General features: G+C 38.1%; 1 protein-coding gene and 1 pseudogene across 16 annotated transcripts in view; one reads left to right on the top strand and one right to left on the bottom strand.

Annotated features, from left to right (window-relative positions):
• Positions 1 to 25,373, top strand: part of PARD3 (par-3 family cell polarity regulator) — a 686,648-nt gene that overhangs the window by 222,566 nt on the left and 438,709 nt on the right. For all 16 annotated transcript variants that reach the window (XM_045819999.1, XM_045819993.1, XM_045819992.1 and 13 more), the window contains one exon: positions 18,816 to 18,996. In XM_045819999.1, the coding sequence (XP_045675955.1) occupies positions 18,816 to 18,996 (181 nt within the window). The remainder of the gene's footprint in view (positions 1 to 18,815; positions 18,997 to 25,373) is intronic.
• On the bottom strand, positions 10,788 to 11,119 carry LOC123806691 (annotated as a pseudogene).

Raw genomic sequence — 25,373 nt, 5'->3', positions numbered from 1 at the left:
ACCTCTTCTAAACTCCAAGATCCTGAAAGTGGTCATTTTGTATCTGTAGTTTCAAGAAATCCTGAAGCATTGGTGGGCTTGTAAATGTTTAACAATCCACTGATTTGTAGTGTTTGCCAATTTCTGTGGTGTAAATACTCCACCATGACCAAATTCCAGAAGCCAATGTGTCATCGTTTTATGTGGAGCTTGGGAACACACCATAGAGATGCAATAGACACAAATAACTTCAAGACCATACATGGCAGTGAAATGCAATGAAGTAATTAGGAAGTGGTGAGTTATAACTAGTTATTACCTTTGATTTTAATTTATTTAATTGCAGGTTTGCATAATTTAACTTTTAGTAATGACTGTGTTAGCAGTGGCTTTTACAATTCCTGAAAATTTAGCAATCAGTCTTGTTTGGCTTCAGCACACCACCCAGAGCGCTACACTATCTGGCCTGAAATCCTTGTAGCCAGATATTAAAATCCATTTTTTCCTTATTTTAGAAAGATAACATAATATATAATACCTCAGCTCAGCTCTGTTCCACTCTGCTCCACTCTGTGTAGGTCTGCCTCTGTGCTCCTCTGCTGGCCTGCCGCACTCTGGTGAGACATCTGTGTTTGAGCTCTAGCTGGGGAGACACAGTTTTCAGTTTTTGGTAAAAAGGAAATTGTGCTTTCAGAACCAGAGGTGAGCTGGCTTACATGGATAGTATTCCCCTACCCCGGTCCTGATTGGTCCATCCTCCTGCAAATGAGGACTACAGATCTTTGCAGTTTGATTTGTCCAAAAGTTACTGTCCTGAATGGTCAGAGGAGAGCCTCTTTGATTGGAGCTGTGCAGCTCGGATTGGATGGGGGGAAGCCTGTGCTATTGATTGAAATAGGATTCCAGGAATTCCTTTTTAAAGGACTGGCTTAGACAGCAGGAACACAGTGCAGGCAGGCAGTTCAGCACACACTTCTTCGTGAAGTGCAGTTCATGTGAAAGGCTTCTGCGTAGAAATGGCTGCTAGGTTTGTGCTGCTGCTTCCCCACCTCCTCCTTCATTTGAGACCAGTTAGCTACCAGGTGTCCTTCTTAATTGATGCCTTTTTCCCCTCAGTGTTCTCAATAATGAAAACATTGATATTTATGCAGCAAATCATGTAGTAAATACATATTATAAGTAATTTTGCATCAGTTTAGGTTTTGCCAGCAAATGTGTTTCTTACAAACTTACTGAAGAAATGTTCCTTTTGGAGCATTTTGATTTTGGGATTGTGGGTAAGGCATTGTGAAGATTCCTTATTATTTGCTGCAAATGAATATTTGTTATTCCAGATCTGGATGAGCCTGTGTGTTTGCTTTCTAAATATGGAAGAGACAAAAAACTCAGCATGCTCTACTACTGGAATCATAGCTGCCCTGAAGAAGAGAGAGGCACAAGATCCCTTGCATTTATGCACCTAGGTCCTCTTCCTAGAAGCCTCCTCCCCTGTTAGTCCCTTTACCCTTCCAGACTCATCCTGTGCTTCATTCTTTCTGTTCAGCTTCTTGGCCCCACTTCCCCAAGTGCTTTACCCCTGTAGATCTGATTCTTCCTCCTTCTACCCAACCTTCTATTGCTGCTCTTTTCATCCCATGTTGGGGGTATCCTGCCAAGTACTGATGAGACTGTGGACACAAAATCTCAAATCCAGCCCCTGAACTCAGCACACTCCAGGAAGTGGAATGAAACATACAGCTACTTCTGAAGAGCAGATTCCAGCAGTGGACATGCGTTTCCCAAAGTGCTGAAGTTAACTGACATTTAGACCTTTGCAAAGCTTCTTTTCTTCCAAGTCTTATAATTGAGACAGCTTCAGTTAGATTCTAATCATTCATAACCCATGTTTTTGCACACCTGTTATGTCTTGATTATCAAGGAGCATATATATAAGGGGCTTGTACCGTTGATAGAATCCAAACAAAAATGGAGACCTGTTAGGGAACAGGAGGCAATAAGCCATTCTTTCTGGATTGCTTGGATATGCTTGTTTTTAAAGCTCCACTGGGAATATTTGTACCAGGAACTCTGAATTACTAATGTAGTGATTTCCCATTTATAGCATCTTTTGAAGAAGGGGAACTAATAAGTGAACTTATATTTTAGTCATACTATGTAGAAGTTTAACTCTGCCTTTCTTGGTGAAAGTATTATATATGAAGATTTTGTATCTTGTTGAGCAATATTTTTTTGAAGATTTTATTTTTATTTATTTTTAGAGAGAGGGGAAGGAAGGGAGAAGGGGAGGGAGAGAAATATCAATGTGTGGTTGCCTCTCACGTGACCTTCATTGGGGACCTGGCCTGCAACCCAGGCATGTGTCCCAACTGGGGATTGAACTGGTGACCTTTTGGTTCACAGCCCGCACTCAGTCCAGTGAGCTACACCAGTTAGGGCAACAATACTCTATTTTTTTTCATTTATTATACCTAGAGATATCATAGTTTCTAAAGCCAATTTTTTCCCTCATAATTTACCACTTGCCTTAAGTGTGTTTTCACTGTCTGACAGTACTGAATTAGGTTAGTTGTTAGGTGGCAGCAATTTATAAATATTGTTCTCTTTTTAAAGATACAACAACAACCTATTAATAGTTTGTTTACATGGTTTGCTTTTATTTCTGGTAGTGTTGATGTTAACTGCCTAATCAGATTCATGTTTTACATTAAACACTGGTTTGGCCAGTTGTTGGGTTTCTATTTTCCTTTCTTTTAGGCTAGTATGTAAAGATGTAGGAACTGTTTTTAAATGCTCCAGCAATAGTCTTCTCTTGCATTTGCCATTATGCCTCTTCAGTAGCAGTGTCTGTGGTGTCTTATGTGAGAGTAGTTTCATTGTCTGAATGGTTTCCAGCTTCTGGGTCATTAACATGTTTTCAGCATTTTCCGTGGTTTCAGAGATGAAACTGTTGATGAGTGTGGCCCCTGCAGCAGTCGCAGTCTGAGTTGGTTGGCCATTTTAGCTGTGAGTGCCTAGCATTTCCTTGGCTTGGCTGGTGCTTCCCTGTTGTTAGTCTCCTGGTACTGCTCTTACTTTCTGTTACACCAGTGTTTCTCTTGTTTCAAACCTTCGATCATTCGTGCTATTAATGTTTTAAATTCACTATGTCTGGTTCAAGGTATTGACTATGTTGACTTCTTCAGAGGGTTGCAGGGTGATGTGCTGAGGCTGTTGTGTCTGCTCACAAAGACCAGAGGGGTCACTGCAAAGGCCAGCCAAGAATGATGGAATCCAGAATTCAGAATTCTACAGTGGTGGTTGGTTTTCTGGCATAGACACTGTCTAAAAGATTATGTGATGTTTTGGGGACCATCTACAAGGAAATGTGATGATCAGTGAAAAACAATGGTTCTGTACTTTTGTTACCAGACAGGGGGCCTGGTACTGCCCTGTCTGCCGAGGACCAGCTGTAGTGCATGGGTTTATAACTTTGTGTAGGAAAGATTTCACAACACAAGTCCAGGTAACTATGAGGGTACGTTTATTACAGGTGGGGACTGTGAAACAAGGAAGGGCTCAGCGTAGAAGAAGCAATAGGAGAGGTTAGGCTGGGCTGCCTTAGCTCACTGAGAAGTTAGAGAAAAGGGGGCCTTGGAGACAGGATCATGGGGTTAGTCTGGGATGAGCTGTTGATGCCCATTGCTCCCCTAGTTATAAGTCTTGTCAGGGAAGGAGAGGGGAAAAAGAATGGTACAGTCTGCTACCCAGAGGGAGTGTATGTGTGTGCATGCTGGGGTCCTAGTCTTGAGGTTTTTTTTTTAATCTCTCTTGCAGGCAGGAGTCTTAGGGGAGGTCTCAAGGGAGGGTTTCAGTAGACTATCATTGGTTCTCCAGGTGTGCCCTCTCAGGGTCATGATCTCCACTGATTGATTGGTCAGTGACAGGGCAGGGGGTTGTTAGTCATTGCAGATGGTCCTGGCATTGAACACTTGGTTTTGCTGCTTTTCTGGTCCTGGAGCTGAAATACAACAGAAGCCTAGATGTTTTCTCCAGGGAGTTGACCTTGTACATCTGGCTATGAAATCCTCCACCAGTTTGTTCAACTATCCATCTGTTTCCCCATTCTACTTGTCCTGGCTTACTGGCCTGTTTCACTTTATTTCCTTATAATGTCTTTATACAGTTTTTAGAAAATTGAATTGTCACATATATAAAGAGTTTAGTCTGCTTGAATACTTGACACATTTTGGTATTTGAGACATACTGGTGTTGGGAAGAAGTGCTGTCCCACTCCATCACTCCTTCTGTGGATTGTAGGGGTGATTATGAACACAGCCTTGACTTATCTCCGTATTTTATGTTTGGTAAATTTGTGAGTCACTGTAGAGTTGGAGACATAATAACACTCAATTATTTAAATACCCTTAATATATGTTTATATATTTAAAAAGGGGAGTGAAAACTTCACATATTTTAAATGTTGTTATACTATACTGAAGTCCTATTCCTTGGCTCTAATTTGTAGAACTACAGGTTGAGATGAAGAGTGTGATAGACACTACAGTAAATGGAACTTGGGGTGAGGCACTTGGGGTGGATTGTCTTTGGATTGCACTTTCTCTTCTCTTTGTAGGCTGTGAAAAGAGCTTGATTTTCTGGATGAGGTTAGGGAAAAATACCCAGAGGACTTGTATAAAATTGACCCTTTCACAAGAAAACCAAGAACTTTTTCTGCATTTGTTAAGATAAAAATACTGGGAAATTTATCACCTTGCTGTTAACTTGAACAAATATTTGAGTGTCTAAAAATTAAGTTCACTCGTATTCTTTAATATCAATTCTTTTCTGAAGGGAAGAAAACCTTCTGTCTCAGCTCTATCCAGGGTTTGGTCCCGATTTCCATACTTGATCCAAATTTATACTAGAGGACTTTTCTAAATTCATAGCTGCAAAACCACTTGCAAGCTGATGCTGCTCAGTTGTATTTCTTTAGCCTTGAACCCTTTTTCACCCCATAGACTCCCATCTTCCATTGTCTACTGGGAACTATATACTAGGTAGATGATAGTTTTACCTCAAACTGAACACATTGTTTTTGTCCCAGACTTCTTTGTGTTATGTTTTTCCTCTGCCCAGCCACCCATGCCACAAACCTAGACATCTCAGATGCATCCACTCTGTCACTGTGTCACTCACCTACCAGGTACCGAGCCCCTTGAAATAAGTGTCAGTCTGCATTTAATAATTACACATTTTAACTCCATTGGCTTTCCATTTAGTCTAGGTCCTCATGACTTCTTCATTATTGGACAAATGAGCTAGGAGTGTTTACCTTCTAGTCCTTTATCCTTACTTCTTGAAGTCTTCAGCAGAATAAATACAGGTTTAACTGGTGTGCATTCAAGGGTGCCCACACTTTTCAGGATAAAGTTTATATGTCTTAACTTAATCCCAGTGCCCTTCATGTGTCTCTTTTGTGTAATCTCAGTCTCTTGAAATTCTCTCAATAGTAATAGTAATAGTAATAGTAATAGTTAACATTCATTGAGTACTTGCTATTTCTAGGAACTATTCTGAGCAATTTATTGTAATTAAATAAGATCACACCCATAGCAATCCTATGCAGTATTGAGACCTAGACTGTTGAGTCACCTCTGTGAGCCTGAACTCCTCTTGGGGAACTGATTCCCAGATTCTCAACCTCATGGTAATGAATGAGTGGAGGGCACTGCATGGGACAGGAGAAACATGCCTCCACCTCCACTGTTCTGGGTCATCTGTGGGGGTGTTTCTTGTGAGGAGCAGATGACAGGAAAGCACAGGCTTTGGCTTCCCTCAGTATATATTTTCCCCCCAAATTAAGTTTCTAAAGTCTTTGTGCTTGGCTAAATCCATTAGATAGCACTGGATTTCAAAAGATTGTATTAAATTTCAGTGTTAAAGTGTTTTTGTGGATTGGGGGAAATGTTTAGCTTGTAATTACTACTTTTACCTGTCATGATTGATAACACACAATCAGTATCTATTCTGTGTTTGTTTTTTTAAACATTGCTAAACATGTTATACAGATGAAGAGTTGTTATAAAGAATTTTATTATTTGCTTTTTTGAATAAACCAGCCAGCTGATTAAAATTAGCCTAATTTCATCAACATTGTACTGCATACTGAAGGTAATTTAGGCTGATATCAAAGATATCCCTCCTTTGTAGAAGGTATTGAAATAGTGTCATAAAAAGGAGTCAGAAAATGTTTGAAGTTTTTCATCTCAGCCTCTTGGTAGATATTTAAGATCATACTTTTCCTTTTTGCATGCATTATATTTTACAAAACAAAGCTATTGAACTTTGATCTTTTGCTAATATTGGCATGTGGTTGTCAGAATGAATAGTGATCTATTTTTAAAAAGATTTTATTTATTTTTAGAAAGAGGGGAAGGGAAGGATAGAGGGAAATATCGGTGTGTGTTTCGTGCATGCCCCCTACTGGGGACCTGGCCCGCAACCCAGGCATGTGTCCTGACTGGGAATCCAATGGGAGACCCTTTGGTTTGCAGATTGACACTCAATCCACTGAGCTACGCTAACCAGGGCTGAATAATGACTTTTTATTGTATTATGTATCATTGTAAACTGAGCTCATTCAGAACGTGGAGTAAATAGAAGTACATAATGGGTTTGATAAACCTTCGTGGAGAAGTAAGTCACTGGTAAGCAGCAATTTCCAGTTCTTCTACCCTGCTTTTCTTAGTCCACTTTTTTTCCTCTTCTATTTCTCTAACTCTCCAAAGACTTAACAGAGCCATCTGAATTTCTTTCATATTTTAAAGCAGTTAAACAACTTTTTTTCTGAATATGCTTATAGATGGAATATAAGATGCCAGTGGGGTATAGTTCACATTTTGAAGTCAGCAGCTAAAGGGATTACTAACTCCCAACTGAGCCCCCTATACAAATGGTAAGTTGCCTTGGAAACAAGGCTAGTTTTTTTGAGTTCAAAATATTATCTTGTCTTTAAATGCCACAGATGACGGTTTGCTTATCTCTTTTGCATTGTCTTTAGGTCTGGCATTGTGCTGTTTTCTGTTTAACTGCCTTCTAGTGCTGATTGATTGACTGGAGGCATAGCCAGATTTCTTTTTCTTGTGCTTTTAGTTTTAAACATAATTTACAAAATTTAGAACTAAGGAAGTAATCCTTCAAATGTCTGTTTTAGGCCCTGGGTGGTGTAGCTCAGTGGATTGAGCTCTAGCCATGCTAACCAAAGGGCCGTGGGTTTGATTTGCAGCCAGGGCACGTGCCTGGGTTGCAGGCCAGGTCCCCAGTGCAGGATGTGTGAGAGGCAACCACACACTAATGTTTCTCTCCCTCTCTTTCTCCCTTCCTCTCTCTCTAAAAATAAATACATAAAATCTTAAAAAAAAAACCCAAATATCTATTTTAGGATGGGAAGTTTTCACTACTGATTGCCAAAAAAAAAAAAGTATCATAGTTCTCTAGATTTGAGGGGCAAGAAACTTTAGTGCTGAGTGATTTGTCACATGTTAACATTGGAATTAGTGATGCTTTGGTTAGGGACACCTGTGAGTGCCTATGTTTTGTGAGATGGTTTTACTTGATGAAAGACCTGGCTGATTTCTCCTGTATGCATGAAAAAGCCTGATACAAACTCCAGCACAGAGCTCTATGATTCAAGCTGGTAGGAGAAGGTGGTTGCTCCTTGAGGCTTACCTTCCTCTCATGTAAACCTTCTACCTTCCTGTCATGTAAACATTTATATCTTGCTGGTTGCACGGTGGGAGGAGGAATTGGACGTGGCATGGGCATGAGGAAACAAGATTTTCAGATCAGTATAACAGGCTCTGGCTTAACTTGCCTGGCTGGCCAAGGAGGTACAAAGACTCAAAGGGGCCTTCCTAACCAGGGGGCTCAACTCTGCCTTGGTAGATTTACCAAATGGAGGCAAGAATCCAGACCACTGAGAGCAGAGTGTGATCCTGCCTGGTGGAAATTTTGGTGCTGTGTTTCTGGGCTGAGCAGTCACATTGGCAGCTGCTCATCTGTGGGTCAGGGACTGGGGGGAGTTGACGGTAGTGACATGGACTTGGGAGTCAAAGAGGCAAAGGCATGTCTTTGTTACACAGAGATGAGAAGTATCACTCACACATTCTTGCTCATTAAAGCTCAAGTGATGTCACGATTGGTGCCATGGATTTTGGTAGTGTACTTTTAATTATAGTTTAGAGTAAAGCGTTGAAAGGGTGTGGGGTGTGCATGTATGTATGTGGTTTGGTTTGTGTCATTATACCCTGTTCCCTACATGATGTTGGACTTTTGATTAATAGTTTTTTTTAAACTTAGATTCCCAATCTCTCGACTGTAACATTTGTTGGAAGAATTGCACTTGAGGAAGTCTCTTTAATGGAGCTTGTTTCTGAATATTAATACCGAATAGCTATTCCTGAGTTAAAATGTTATACGTATTGATTGTCAGGCTAAGTTGTCTGCAGGTTACACACATTGTTGAATCTATTTCTGCATCTCATTCACTTTTAGAGAGATACGTGTCTGAAGACTGGCAGAGTGGCAGGTGAGAAGACAGGCTGCCTCTCACATCTCATGCCCTGGCGCTAGAAGAGGAGTAGATCTGCAGTCAAGTCTCATAGTGCAGTGTGGGAAAGGATTCCTTGCTTGTTCCCATCTTAAGTTTAGCCTGTGGGATAAGAGGCTAGCGTTTAGTGTGCTCATGGCCTTTTAGAGTTCCTTTCTAAACTTTAGGTTTTTTTATTTTTTTTAGCAATGAACATAATAGACTAAATTCTTAAAATACTAATGAAGCACAGAATTAATTTTGTATATGCAGCATTTAAAGTTTTTCAGTGGCAAGCTTGAGATTCTTCTGTAGTGAGTGAGCTTTTATTGGTATAGCTTGTCTTACTGCCATTATAAAACATCACTGGCTCCAATATATTCCTTTACTGATGTTTTGCTTACTCATTCAGTGAAACAGTGGCTCCATTTAAATGAGTGTGTAATAAACCATTACAGCAAGTAAAGTTCAGACAGTGACTAAGGATTTAGTATTGTCTCTATGTCATTAAAATAAGTTCATTCATCAGAAAGCTTACAAACTAGTATTTAGTTATTACATCATTACATTTGATTCTGAGGTTCATACCCTTTCTTTCCCAGTTTTACCTTTGTCTCTGAGTGAAAGCTCTATGTGTTCATTATAAAATCACAATAATGCCACCTCCAATTTGGAGTCAACTCATCCATATGTTATTATCCAATTTTAGAATTATTTTGTTTTATCTTATTGTGCACTTTTATTTTTTATTAATGCTTAAGCAGTGGTATAGTGCATTTGTAACCTCATGGATGGATACAAATGGAACACTGCACTTGGTGATAGGGAAGGAAGGGAGAAGGGTTTACCTTATATCTGACAAGTGGGTGGGCTAGAGAATGGGTGTAGTAATTACATGTTTTCTTTTCATGGTGGTTTGCAGTTGACACACTCAAGGCTATGAGTTGAACATAACTCTTAAAGACACACTCAAGGCTATGAGTTGAACATAACTCTTAAATTTGGCATCTAATCAGTGTGAAGCCAGAATGGTTACAGTGTTTCACCCTGAGGGATGGCAGAATTAAGTCCCAGCTCTAAACTGTAAGCATTGGGCTGGGCACTGTTATAAGTGAATATATTTCACTGTGATTTCCACAAGAAGCATAAGCATAATACCTTTATTAGGGATCTGTGACCCAGTATTATCTTTTTTAAAGGATGCTACGAACTCTTTGGGGCAGGTGACCTTTGACTAGAAACAGGTAGGAACTTATGATAGTGATGTGATAGTCTTCTGGGTTATTCAGGTAGCATTTTTTACCCTCTCCTATGTGGTATGTTGTTTGTAATGGCACTGGTAAAGATCTATTGCTCATCTAGATAACCAAGCTAGTGCCTGTTAGTTTTCCTCTTGTACATATACCACAGGTTATTTAGTGTGCTTTAAGGGAGATGAGTAAAAATGAATTTTCTTTTAAAAAACAGATGGATTAAGGGGAATTCAGGAACCTAAATACTTGGTGTACTTTACCAGGTATTTGAAAAAACATCCCTAAGTAAAAGGGCAGAAAAATGAAGAAGTATTGATGTATGTGATCCTAATGATAGAAATTCAGAGATTGACTGAAGGAAAGAAAAAGCCATTTTTCAGAATAGTGAAAGTTTAGGATTATATGTTATGGAACAGCCTCGCATCCATCATAAAGTAGATGTGTCTTTTATTTATTTATTTTTAGACAGGGGGAAGGGAGAGAAAAAGAGAGGGAGCAAAACATCAATGTGTGGTTGCCTCTCGTGTTCCTCCTACTTGGGGACCTGGCTGGCATCCCAGGCATGTGCCTTGATTGGGAATTGAACTGGTGACCCTTTGGTTTACAGGCCAGTACTCAGTCCACTGAGCCACACCGGCCAGGGCCATATAGTTGTGTCTTTAATACTTAAGTTTTACTTTTAATTTTTCAGAACTTTATTGCACTGTGCTATAGTTCTCACATTTACTGCATTGTCTTTCTGTTGACCTTATTTTTTTTTTTCACTCTTTAAATTAGATTTTATTTACTTGTTTGAGAGGGGAAGGAGGGAGAAAAAGAAGATGAGAACCATCGACATGTAAGAGAAACATTCATTAGTTGGCTCCCATTTGCATCTTGACTAGGGACTGGTCAATCCAATCATGTCCCCCAACTCAGAATCCTTCGCTTTGCCAGGGAGCCCCCAACAGAGCTACACAGTCAGGGTTGTTACTTATTTATCAATAAGTTTAAATCCTTGAGGGGTACAGCATTACATGGATTCTGTGTTCAGTGGCCTCAGCAGGAAGGTTGCTTTGGAATTTAGCGCAGACCATGCCAGTGTTTCCATGAGCACGAGTTACCTTTCCCCAGATTACTCTTGTTTGGTTGGTTTACCACTAGGAGTCCCTGTGTTGTTCTTTGCTTTGTGCACATAAGTACATCTCTTGGCTAGATAGAATTCAGTTTCATCTGAAGCCTAAACACCTTCAGTTTTAAGAAGAGCTGTGTACTTCCTCTGGTTCCAGAGACCCCATTTATAGCCATAAAAAATGGCCTTGGACCACAGCCTTCCAGACATATTTGTCATTGTAGAAGTCCTGTTCCTGGCAGGTTCCACAAGCTTCACCATGACAAAAAAGTGAATTTATTCTTTCTAGGCAGATCTGTCCATGGCATCTCCCAGCCATTTCTCAGAGATGTGTGTTACATCATGCCATCATTATTTGGGGGTTCAAAACCATCATCATCATCATCATAGTATTGTGTTAGCAAGAATATTGACAATGTGGCAGACACAGTGAGTTCCCTGCCAGAACCACAGTGAGGTGCTTTGTCTCTTTTGTGTTTCTCGCTGATTTTGTTTTGATGTTGTAGATCAAATGATTCAGTGGAATCTGCAAGAGAGGGTCTTAAAGGCATCTTCAAGTTTATTATGGTTTTTCTTATTTTTTTCACATGCATTGGACTTTTTTCAGGGCCCAAAATGTGAAGCCTTTCTAAAGTTATGTCTTTATTTCAAAGTCAAACAATTCCATATATTATGTTGAGTATGTAAAAGACATTCATGTGACCCATAATAATAGCCTTCCTCTAGATATGTTTAGCCTGTACATGAAGAAATTAGCTGAAACAGAAAGATCACTCAAGGGTGATGTCAGCAAAGTGGCTTCTGAGGTGTGTGAGTCTCAGCCTAGAGGTCTTGAGATCTCACTTAGGCAGTTACTTGACTTAAGTCACCTGTTCTTTTCTTGTATAAAGACAGAATCTGTAAGATCTTTTGATTCTTTCAAGAAACTCTTCTGATATCACTAGTATTGAATAGTTTGTATTTGTCTTGGTTACCCTCAAATATGTTCAGGAAATTTTAGATGGTGGTATCAAAATTATGTGATTTTGGAATGGGGGTTATTGCCTTTGGTAAATCAAGAATGAACAGAATTCTGTTCAAAGATTTGTGGATGGTCATAGTCTGCAGCTTCACAGTGGGCTGTGCTGTCATTATGTTAGATGTTCCACTGTCAGGAGCATTGGGAGAACGTAGATTTGATTTGATTTCCCATCTCAGACTCATTCTCTACTTATTTTTAGTTCAGCTCTGGTTAAATTAATGTGAGTCTCAGTTTTCTGTAAAATGAAATATAAAAAGTGCTCTGATTTTCTCTGAGTAGTTGGAAGGATGTAGTCCATCTTTGAAAGAACTTCATTTTGTGGTTATTATGTTGACTTTTCCTAGCAAGGCTACTTCTTTCCTTTTCTTGCTTCCCCCCCTTATATTATTGGTGTGCAGAAGAGTTTTGTGTCAGTCTTCAGTTACTATTGAAACAGATGCTCAAATTCATAAAAGTATGTATTTATTAGCCAACCCAATGTTAATATTAGCTAATATTAAATGTGCACTTGTGTTCTAAAAGTTGGTATATCTTATCTCTATGTTTGTCACAACTAGGCAAAGAGGGTAGGCATTCATTTTCTATTGCTGATGTAAGAAATTAAGGGATTAAAACACTATAAATTATTACCTTACAGTTCTGTATGGTACAAGTCTAGCAAGAGCCTCACCAGGATAAAATCAAGGCGTGAGCAAACTGTGTTTCTTTCTGGAGGTTCCTGGCAGAGAATCCATTGCCTTGTCTTCTAGAGAGGTCCTGATGTTTTTGGCTCATGGGTTCCTTTCTTCATTTTCAAAGTCAGCAGTGTTGTATCTCCTTAGCCATTGTCACACTTTTCTCGGACACAGAGATTCTCCACTTTTCCACTCGTATGATTAGATGGGTTCAGCACATAATCTCTCCTTTTAAGGTTCTTAACTTGAATCACATTGTCCAGTCCCTTTGGTCATGAAAGGATAACACCCACAGGTTCTCAGGATTCAGGCATGGACAGTGCTGGGCATCATTCTGCCTGTCATAGCCACCATACTCTTTTTTGGGATCAATAAAGTAAGGCTTAGAGATGGTAGGAGACCACTGGAATTATCAATAGCCATCCAAGAAGTAAGATTAAAGCTGTTTTTGAATGTAGGTCTTTTTCTATGTAATTGTATAGAATGTAATTCTATGTTCTTAGCCACTTTGCTATATGCAATTGTGGGCCTTCAGCTCATCATTTTACCCATTGAGAGGGGTCTTTGATCCAAGTGGTTTATAAGTGTTTGAGTGTGATGTTTGTAAAACAGGTTCTCTGTCGGAGGGTTCTGATGTTTCAGAGAGTTAAAATGGCTCATGCTGAGGTAGATGGGAAATGTGTGGCCAGGTATGAAGTTTATATGCAGATTGTCATGGGTGTTATCCTAAACTCAGCCTGTCTTTCCTCATGGAGACTTGTTAAGATGAAAGGATCACAAGGGAGTAAGTAGTAACTATTGGAAGTAAAAATGAACTTCCAAAAATATTCTACTCTGTGGACAGCAGTAAAGAATCCATCTGTTAAAATGTGGATTTGAGTCATGTTTCATAAATTTAAAAGTAGACATTTTCTTTGTTTTTTTGAAGGGTATGATAGTGGGTAATATGTGATGTTCATGTGAAGGTCTCATTTTCTTTTTCTGTGTTACTATATGTATGCTTGTAGAGAAGATTCTCTAAAATTATAGCCTTCCCAGTTTAATACAAAATTACTTCATACCTGTGCCTGGCACTTAAATTTTGGTTTAAAAGAAAGCTTATAGAATTGTGTGTTATTGGCATATTGCAATCACCAACTGTGATTTGATTCTGCCACTGAAATTCAAACAGCATTTATTCCTGACACAGTCCAGATTTCATAATACTTGCATTTTCTAAAAATACTGGAGATAATTATTGAAACTAGTATGTACATAGAAGTTCTTCCATCATGTATGGCATTTAAAGATTGTTCTTTGCAAATTGCAGTCTTTATTTTCAGCTTACAGAAAGGACTTGGTTCTTAAGAGCACATGTCATTGCAAAAAAAGTTAATACCAAATCTTAATTTTATTTGATTCCATTTAAGTGCCAAAATATCAAAACTTAGTACCTTCAAAATGCATTTTAATCCATACACCTTATGAAAGTCTGATGACATTAAAATCAAGTATAGAAATCTGAAATCCCAGTGATGAGCCTGCAATGAATATTGTTAGGCTTATCAGAGTTACCAAGGTACCTTGACTTTTAGTATTATTTTCCAAATTGAAAATTACTAGAGGGATGAGAAGACTAGTGCTGATATCAAGCTATGGCCCATGGCCAAACATAGTTATGCTTATTTATTTATGTATTACGGCTGTTTTCAAGTTGCAGTGGTGGAGTAGATTGTTGTTGTAGACTATATAGATTGCACAGCTTCAAAAATATATACTACCTAGCTCTTTTCAGAAAACGTTTACTGACTCCCGATGTGGTAGAATATGTGTGTGACCAATATAGGGAAATGTCAGTCAGTGGTTACACACCCAGGCTGATTTTATTACTGTATATGGAAACTTCTATGCATATATATAAATACCTTTCCATTTTTTATAACTGCTAAAGAGTTCTTTTCTCACTTACGTTGCCTATTATAATGTTAAATGGCCTAACTATTGACCCAATTTTGATTTCTTCCTACCACTTAGCTTCCTTATAGGTTGTTTCATCAGCTCATCATATACAACACCACAACAGGGCTCTGTGCTTGTTTGTCTGCATGTCTTTATGACCTTACGATGGCTTCCTTTTTTGTCTTATGAATTGATTGATAATAATATTGATGGAAATGGCATTTGTTCAAAATGACAAAACTTTATGAAATGTGGATTATAACTATAAATCTTACCATTTGATAATTATATCTTGTCCTTTATAACTGACAGGAACATTGGCATTGAAAAAGCTTGAATTGGAGGCACAAAGCATGGCTGGTTTAGGCTACTATCATGGTTCTTGGAATGCTAAGCTTAGTTTTCAAGGCATAGGATTGTAGGGTGAATCACCAAGGTGGTATTGTTCCTTCAAACTTTATTACTTTTTTATTACTCTTTGACATTTTAGAGAAGTTATGCCACTGTTTAATTTTAAGAAGAAATTGATTTTAATTTTTGTGGTACTCTGTAATGCTTCATTATGAAATTTAAAAAAATTTAATTTTGAAATAATTTTATACTTGAGAAAAGCTTCAGAAATAATACAGAATGTTTCCATATATCCATCATCTATGCCTTCACACCACAGAACTATAGTACAGTATTCTGTGTTGTACAGTAGTTCCGTGACAGTTCTTTCTATCTTTAGCTGTATATTAAACAGTGAAAAATCTTCCCTGCCACTTTCGGTTGGTTGCATTTTTCATTTGTAACATAGTTAGATTTATTTGTGTTCCATTTTAGATTCTCTTGCCTCCTGGTGGATTTCAATTATTTATTTGTTTTAGGTACTTGGATTATTGCTGTGGTTGTAAGAGTCAGTTATAGAAAAATATTGAGAAAAGTGTCACTGTTCCATTATCTCCATTATCAATTCCCTTTCTCCTTCTCTTTCAACCCTGTTTTTCTGACTCCCTGTAGGCAACTAGTTTCATTGTTTTTTTTTTATCTTTCATATATTTCTTTTGCACAAATGAACAGGTGCATGTGGAGGTGTTAGTATCCCCCCCTTTTTTTGAAGGTTACCTTATCTTTTGGTATATGTGCTATATATCATATATAAATATGCATGATATGTACACAAATACATTTTGTTTTCCATATATCATTTACAAAAAGATTTAAGTCAACCCCATGTCCCTTAGCATTCTGTGATATAAAACCGTTCTATTATTTTCATCCATTGAATTTTGAATATGAAATTCACAACTTAGAAATGAAAAGGTAGCTTTGCATCTGGTAGAACTAAAACTGAGAAACCAACCTAACCAAACTTAGATTCTCAGTATTAAATCAGTACACTCAAGATGGAAACATAGCCATGGAAAGAAGCCCAGCCATATATGTCTGGGTGAAGGATTCAGATACTGTTTCTTGTAGCGTCACAATCCATGTCTGATTTGGCTTTGTGCTCACCTATAAGAAACTGACATCTGGTCAAGATGGAGCATGGGTAAACATGGCTTGCCTCCTCAAACAATCACATCAAAATTACAACTAAACTATAGAACAACTATCACCCAGAACCATCAGAAATCAAGTTGAGTGGAAGTGACAACTATGAAATTAAAGAACCACATCCACCACCTAGACTGGTAGGGTGGGGGGAGACGTGGAATGGGCTGGTCCCACACCCTTACGTGGTAGATAAAAGTTCTGTAGGGATATCTCAGGAGTGGGGAGTCCTAGACCCATATTAGGTCCCCTAGCCCAGGGTTCCAGTGCTAGGAAGATAAGTTCCCATAATTTCTGGCAGCAAAAACCAGCAGGGATTGATCAGTGGAAGAAACTTCTGGAGTCTCAAGCAGTTTCTCTTAAAGAACCCACAGTGGACTTACTCTGACTCACTCCCTTTGAGCTCCAGCACTGGGGTAGCAGCTTAAAAGACACCAGTGCCATACAGGTAGGAACTGGAGCATCTGGCATCAAGGCAAGAGCCGGAGGAGAGCTTTCTCCCAGACAGACAGGTGGGCAGAGGCCATTGACCCTTTGCTGAACCCTTTCCCCACAGATCCAGCAGGCAGGTACCATAACTGAGACTCCATCAACCTGGCTAACACTATTTGCCCTGCCCTGATGTCCCAGCTATTTTACCAGCCCACCCAAACTGTTAACAGTGACTTTTCCATATGAATGGCTCATATGGAAAGAACTTCCTAAATCCTCTCAAATAAGCAACAGCTGGCCTCAGTAAACCCCTAGCTCCCACACCTCTTGCTAAGTGCCCCCAGGCCCAGCATTAGCAGCAGCCAGCCTAGATTCACGGCTTGGATTTGCCTGGGGATCTCCAATCCCAGCACAAGTAGCAGGCATCTTGGATTGCCTTATAGCTCATGCAACATGACCCTGGGAAAAACGCAGATGAAGACTGACCATAGCCTGTACCACTTGGGAAAACCCAGAGCCTGAATACCCAGTGGACAGCCATAGACCATATTGGAGTGCCACCACCCTGCCCCTGCACAGTTGATCCTCCACAGAGGGTGGAGATTGGTGGTCAGTGGTCACAACCAGTGCTTGCAACAGACTGGCCTGTGTAAGTCCCTCCCATTGACCTGCCAACAGCAAATAAGGCTCAACTACAAGAAGAGGGTGTAGTCGGCCTACATGGAGGGCACACCTTGAGTACCAAGCTTGGGTGATAGGAGAAGCTATACCATAGGACCCTGCAGGACATCTGCTATCTTAGGCCACACTACCAAGACAAGGAATCATAGCAACTCTACTTAATACATAGACACATACATGGGGAGGCTGCCAAAATGAGCAAAGAAACATAGCCCAAATGAAAGAACAAATCTAAACTCCAGAAAAAGAACTAAACAAAAGGGAGATAAGCAATCTATCAGATGCAGAGTTCAAAATACTGATTGTGAGGGTGGTCAAGGAACTCAGTGAGAACCTCAGCAGCATAGAAAAGATCCAGTCAGAAAGAAAGGATACACTAATTGAAAAAAGAACAATTTACAGGGAAACAAGAATAGAATGGATGAAGATGACAATCAAATCAATGATTTGGAGTATAAGGAAGCAAAACACAACCAGTCAGAACAATAATAAGAAAAAAGAATAAAAAAAATGAGGATAGTATAAACAGCTTCTGGGATAACTTCAGGCATCCCAAGGGTGCCTGAAAGAGAAGAGACAGAGCAAGAAATTGGAAATCTACTTGAAAAAATAATGAAAGAAAACTTCCGTAATTTGGTGAAGGAAATAGACATGTCCAGGAAGCACAGAGAGTCCCAAACAAATTGGACCCAAAGAGACCCACTCTAATATATGTCATAATTAAAATGCCAAAGGTTTAAAGATGAAGAGAGAATCTTAAAAGCAGCAAGAGAAAAGCAGTTAGTTAGCTACAGGGGAGTTCCCATAAGACTGTCAGCTGATTTCTCAAAAGATACTTTGCAGGCTGGAAGGAATTGGCAAGAAATATTCAAAGCCATGAAAAGCAGGGACCTATAGCTAAGATTGCCCTACCCAGCAAAGCTGTCATTTAGAATGGAAGGGCACTTAAAGTGCTTCCCAGACAAGAAAAAACTAAAGGAATTCATCATCACTAAATGAATATTATATGAAATGTTGAAGGGACTTGTTTAAGAAAAAGAAGAAATCAAAACTATGAGCAATAAAATGGTAATACATACATACCTGTCTATAATTGAATCTAAAAAATAAACTAAGCAAATAAGAAGAACAGAGATAGATTCATGGATATAGAGAAGGTTTTCATGGTTGCCAGATGGGAGGGGGTTGTGGGGCAATGGGTGAAGAGGTGAGGGGTTTAAGTAGTGCAACTAAGTAGTTACAGAATAGCCACGGGGATGTAAAGTACATTTTAGGAAATGGAGAAGCCAAAAGAACTTATACACATGACCCATGAACATGAGCAATGGTGTTAGGATTGGCTGAGGGAGTGGGAGGTGTTGGTTGGAGGTGGTCAAAGGGAAAAAAATTGGGATAACTGTGATAGCATAATCAATAAAGAATCATTAAAAAAGGAAATGAAAAAGTAAAGCAATATATAGGGAAAGACCATTTCTTGAAGTTTTGCTATCTAAAACATAACATTCCTGGGTGCACAAATATCAATAATGTTTTTCTTTTGATGTAAGTCAAATGTGGTATAGAGTTTAGGGTAGTAATTTTAAATGCCCTTGTTTATAATTGCAAACTTACCTTTTATTTCTAGCTGGTAGCAGTGTTTGATGAACAAGACCCACATCATGGAGGTGATGGCACCAGTGCCAGCTCCACAGGCACCCAGAGTCCAGAGATATTTGGCAGTGAGCTTGGCACCAACAATGTTTCAGCCTTTCAGCCTTATCAAACAACAAGTGAAATAGAGGTCACCCCTTCAGTCCTTCGTGCAAGTAAGTGAAAGTTCTTTCTTCAGTTCACATTTCATCTTAATTTACAGGAATGCCAACTTTTAATATCCAACCATACTTCTGCCAATGGAATTCATTATCTGTTTTTATCAAAAATTGATTAAGGTTAGAACCTGGGCTAATATCTTTTGCAAAAGAGGCAAGATTCTTTACATTTTAATTGATTGGACTTACTTTATACTGATGGACTTTTAACTGCTCACTAACGGTAAATAAAGATAAGAATTTTTCTTTTCCATATATTTCATCTGAATATAGAAATAATCAAAGGGCTTTACATTAAAATACAACTTAGCATCTTTGATTGCCAATCAACCTGGTTACAACCATTAATTAAACTTTATCTGAAGAGAAGAAGATATCTCAGAGCCATAGTTCTTTTCAGGGATTTGTAAGAGACGCTATGAGGTACAATCTCAAGGAAAGGAATTGCCTGGTGAGTACTCAAGTTCTGGTACACTTCCTTGAAAATTTCTGTGAGCCATTCCTGGAAGGTTGACTCAGAAAAGTGAGGAAGTTTGCTGGAAATCAAATTTGGTTTTTATAATTGTATGATCTTATAATTGAGCTGTTGATAAGAGTAAGAAGGTTCATTTCAAGAAATTCTTTTTGAAGTGGGTAATTTAGTCTTCTGCTGTTTTAGTGTTATTCTTAGGTAGATTGTCATGTATAAATAGCTAATAATATAATGTATCTATAATATACAAAGATAATATATAGATTATAGGTAGATAATATTTTAAATACATGATTTCTTCTTCTATAATGCATCTTTATTTTTGTTTTTTGGATTGGTAGCATCTATAGCATTTTGCTAGTTTATTTCTACATGTGCATGAACTGTTTCTTCTTGCACTGTCCCTTGAAGGAGTCTGTGAGGAGAAGAAGAAACAACATCAGTGTAGGTAGCAGTTACCAAATGTGAGAATGCATTAGAAGCCACAGAAGTGTGCCATGTAGAGACGAAAAGCATTGAGAAAGTACACTTGCTTGATGGGATGGGATATGTAAGGGATGCCCTACAAGATCATATATGGACACAGGCCAGTGTTAAGCACTTCCTAAAATGGCTTTCTATCATCAGCAGGGGAAAAATTATGAGTGAGAGCTAGGTTCAGTGAAACTTGGAGTGGGATCAGACATTAGAGGTGTTCTAGTTGAACATTTCCTGATATTCAGGAGATTTACATTTGTTTGTGTACATGTACAAATAAATATATTTTAAAATAATTTTGAGAAAATAACTTTTGATTACTACATGGATATGCTATTTAAAAATGTTACATTGAATTTACTTTGAGCAATGTTTTTTTTTATTGTTGTTCTATTGTAGATGTTCCACTTTTCCCCAGTTGCTCTCCCCTGCCTTGCTCCACCCCACTCCTACAGTCATTCCCCATGCTGTTGTCCATTACCATGGGTCCTTTAACCGCGTTCCTTGACTAGTTCCTTTCCTGTTTTCCCCCATTATCCCCCTCCCCCTTGCCCTTCCCCTTTTGTCCCTGTCAGTCTGTTTCTTGTTTCCATGCCTCTGGTTCTGTCTTGCTCGTTTCTTTGTTTTGTTCATTATGTTCCTCTTATAGGTGAGATCATATGGTCATATGATCATATGAAATCATACGTCTTCTACCACCTGGCTTATTTCACTTAGCATAATACTCTTCAGTTCCATCCATGCTGTCCTGAAGGTAGGAATTTCTTCTTTCTTTCTGCTGCATAGTATTCCATTGTGTAAATACACCACAGTTTTTTTATTTCACTCATTTACTGATGGGCACTTAGGTTGCTTGCAGCATTTGGCTATTGTGAATTGTGCTGCTATGAACATTGGGGTGCATAGGTTCTTTCAAATTAGTGTTTCAGAATTCTTAGGGTATAATCCCAGCATTGGAATCGCTGGGTCAAAAGGCAGTTGCATTTTTCATTTTTTGAGGAAATTCCATTCTGTTATCCACAGGGGCTGTACCAGTCTGCATTCTCACCAGCAGTGCTTCAGGGTGCCCTTTTCTGTACGTCCTCACCAGCACTTGTTGTTTGTTGATTTGTTTATGATGGCCATTCTGACTGGTGTGAAGTGGTATCTCATTGTGGTTTTAATTAGCATTTCTCTGATGGCTAGTGATGCTGAGCATCCTTTCATATGTCTATGGTCTCTCTGTATGTCCTCCTTGGAGAAATGTCTGTTCAGGTCCTTTGCCCATTTTTTAATTGGGTTGTTTGTGTTCCTGGAGTAGAGTTGTGTGAGTTCTTTATGTATTTTGGAGATCAAACCCTTGTCCAAGGTATCACTGGCAAATACATTTTCCCATATGATTGGTTCCTTTTCCTTTTGCTGATATTTTCTTTAGCCATGCAGAAACTTTTTAATTTGATGTAGTCCCATTCGTTTATTCTTTTCCTTATTTCCCTTGCCCTAGAGGATATATTCGTGAAAATATTGCTGGGTGGGATATCAGAAATTTTCCTGCCAATGTTTTTGTCTAGGGCTTTTATGGTATCACAGCTTATGTTTCAGTCTTTTATCTGTTTTGTGTTTATTCTGGTGTATTGTATAAGTGGATGGTCTAATTTCATTTTTTTGCATTTATCAGTCCAGATCTCCCAGCACCATTTGTTGAAGAGGCTGTTTTTACTCCATTTTATTCTTCTTCCCCCTTTGTTGATTATTAACTGACCATATTGACATGGGTTTATTCCTGGGCTGTCTATTCTTTTCCATTGATTCATGTGTCTGTTTTTATGCCAGTATCCGACTGTTTTGATTACAGTGGTCTTATAATATAGTTTCATATGAGGTGTTGTCATCCCTCCTCCTTTGTTCTTACAATTGCTGAGGCAATTGGGTCATTCTTAGTTGCATATAAATTTTGAAGTATTTGTTCTAAATCTGTGAAGTATGTAATTTTTATTTTAATACGAGTTGCATTGAATCTGTATCTTGTTTTGGGTAGTATGGACATTTTCATGGTGTCAGTTTTTCCAGTCCATGAACACGGTATGTGCTTCCATATATTTGTGTCTTCCTTAATTTCTTTTTTTAGTATTCTGTAGTTTTCCAAGCACAGCTCTTTCCTAATTTGTGTTTCTTAATATTTCATTGTTGGTGTACCAAAGTGCCTTTAATTTTTGAATACTGACTTTGTATCCCACTGTTTTTCCATATTCACTTATTAGGTTGAGTAGTTTTTTTGTGGAGTCTATAGGATTTTGTATGTACACTATCATGCCATCTGCAAACAATGACAGTTTTGTTTCCTCCTTTCCAATTTGGATGCTGTTTATTTCTTTTTCTTGTCTGATTGCTGTGGCTAGGACTTCGAATACTATGTTGAATAAAAGTGGTGAAATTGGAGACCCTTGTCTTGTTCCTGATCTTAGGGGGAGAGCTTTCAGTTTTTGCCTGTTCAGAATGATGTTGGCTGTAGGTCTCTCATACATGGCCTTTAGTATTTTGTGGTATGCTTCCTGTACTCTACTTTGCTGAGTGTTTTTATCATATAGGTGCAGTATTTTATCAAATGCTTTGTCAGCATCTATTGATATGATCATGTGGGTTTTGACTTTCATTTTGTTAATGTGGTATATTGTGTTTATTGATTTGCAAATATCATACCAATCTTGCATTCCTGGGATGAGTCCCATTTGATCATGGTGTGTGATCTTTTTAATGTATTGCTGTATCTGGTTTCCAATATTTGTTGAGGATTTTAGCATCTTTGTTCATCCATGATATTGGCCTGTAGATTTCTTTGTTATGTCTTTACCTGGTTTTGGGATTAGGGTAATACTGGCCTCATAAAAAGAGTTTGGGGGGGGGGTCTTCCCTGTTCTTGCATGTTTTGGAATGGTTCGGATGGGATAGGAGTTAGCTGTTCCTTAAATGTTTGGTAAAATTCACCTGTGAAGCTGTCTGATTCAGGCCTTTTGTGTGCCAGAAATTTTTTAATTGCTGCTTCAATTTCACCAGTTGTTATTGGGCTCTTGAGGCTTTCTTCTTCTTTTTGATTCAGTTTTGGAAGATTGTATGTTTCTAGAAATGTATCCATTTCACTCAGGTTGTCAAATTTCTTGGCATATAGTTGTTAATAGTAATTTCTTACATTCCTCTGTATTTCTGTGGTATTGGTTTCTCTTTTGTTTCTGATTTTATTTATTTGGGCTCTCTCTCTCTTTTTCTCGATGAGTCTGGTTAAAGGCTTGTCTATTTTGTTTTTTCTCTTTCCAAAGAACCAGCTCCTGGATTTATTGATCCTTTGGATTGTTCTTTTAGCTTCTATGTCATTTAATTCTGCTCTGATCTTGATTATTTCTTTCCTTCTACTTGCTCTGGGCTTTATTTGTTGTTGTTTCTCTAGTTCTTGTAGATGTTGGGTTCGTTTGTTCATGTGAAATTTTTGTATCTTTTTTAGGTAGGCCTGTATTGCTATGAACTTTTCTCTCAGGACTGTCTTTGCTGTGTCCCATAAGTTTTTGGCTGTTGTGTGTTTTCATTTGTTTCTAGGAACTGTTTGATTTCTTCCTTGATTTATTTTTAACCAATTCATTATTTAATAGCATGTTATTCTGTCTCCATGAATTTGAATATTTTTGAGTTTTTTCCTTGAGGTTGATTTCTCATTTCAAGCCATTTTGATCTGAGAAAATGGTTGATAGGATTTCACTTTTCTTGAATTTGTTGGGGTTCATTTTGTGACCTACCATGTGGTCTATCTTTGACAGTGTTTGACAGTGTTGTATTTGCATTTGAAAACAATGTGTATTTTGTTTCTTTGGGGTGAAAGTTTATATATATATATATATATAAGTGAATTAAGTCTCTTCAATCTAGAGTATTGTTCAGTGCACAATATACTTGTTGATTGTTTGCTTAGAAAATCTATCCATTGTTGACAGTGGAGTGTTAAAATCTTGTAGGAAGAATGTGTTGCTGTTGATATCTTTCTTAAAGTCCTCCAAGATTTTCGTTATATGTTTGGGTGCTACACAGTGACACACCACTTCACACGGGTCAGAATGGCCATTGTTAACAAATCAACAAACAACAAGTGCTCAGAAGGGTGTGTAGAAAAGTAACCTGAGTGCATTGTTGGTGGGAATGTAGGTTGTTGCAGCCACTGTGGAAAACAATATGGAATTTCCTCAAAAAATCTATTAATGAATTCATTTATTCCCTTCCCCCACAAAAAATTGATAGAAACAGAAAAATATACATTTTTTTTCTCAGTAGAGTGGATATTAAGTTTTGGTAATAAGATAAAGCCTAGGATCTTGTTCTAATTTTTCCTTGAGCTTTCTTATAGTAGATACAAAGTTAGTTAAATGTGTAACTCTCTTCTGGGAGTGATGTTTTTACCCTGAGGGACATTTGCCAGTGCTTGGACGTGTTTTTGGTTGTCCTAGCTGGTGAAGTTGAGGGATGCTGTTATCAGCTGATTGAAGCCAAGGATGGTGCTAAAACATCCTACAAGGCACAGGTCAGTTCCTCCATATGTAAGAACTGTCCTGCTCGAAGTGTAGTAGAGGCGGGGTGGAGAACCCTGCATTGTCATTGTCTTTAAACTCAAAATAGCATTTACCTAAGAGAAGCTAATGTCCTGAATAATAATACCCTTAAACCTGAAGGGCTAGTAACAACATAGTTCATAGTAGGTGGCCAGTAGACCATAACAACAAAAAAGAGGGAATTATGGGCAATGTTGTACAAAATAATAGTATAAATATAAATTAATAGAACAAAAAATTTTCTTAAACATAAAAGATTTTTAAAAATTGAGGAAGTAAATAAAATAGACCACATAATGAAAGACCACTTATATAAAAGCTCATGTTGAAGAAATAAAATAAAACAGAGTACTATTTTAACATTAACTTATTTTACACAAAAAATAGATAACTATTGGGAAAGGAAGGCATAGGATGGAGGAAGTTGGGTAGAAGTTAGACTTCTAATTCCTTCTTTTGTACATTTCATATTGGAACCATATCATATTTTTCATAATTACATGATCATTACACTTTTCATCTTAAAAATAACATTCCTAATATTTATTAATTACATAAATATTCATTATTGAAATACAAATATTACATAACTAACATGAATTAAAAGCCCAGTTCAGTTGATGGCTCAATCATCCAAGAGTACCTTTCAAGGAAATGTAAAACATACTAATTTGTACACCCAAGAAGAGATAGAACAAAGAACTGCCAACCAAACATGAATCCTAAAACTGTTTGTTGTTGGTATTGTTCTGATGGATTATATGAAATGAAGAACTAGAATAATATTCTAATTATGTTACTTTTGTTACTGTTGAGGACCCAGGAGGAACCTTAGTATAGAAAAAAAGAGATAAAAT

Source organism: Phyllostomus hastatus, unplaced genomic scaffold, assembly GCF_019186645.2.
Source record: "Phyllostomus hastatus isolate PE091 unplaced genomic scaffold, TTU_PhHast_1.1 phas_scaffold_39, whole genome shotgun sequence".
NCBI lineage: Eukaryota > Metazoa > Chordata > Mammalia > Chiroptera > Phyllostomidae > Phyllostomus > Phyllostomus hastatus.
Note: the sequence above shows the minus strand (reverse complement) of the source record. Positions and strands in the feature narration are given on the sequence as shown.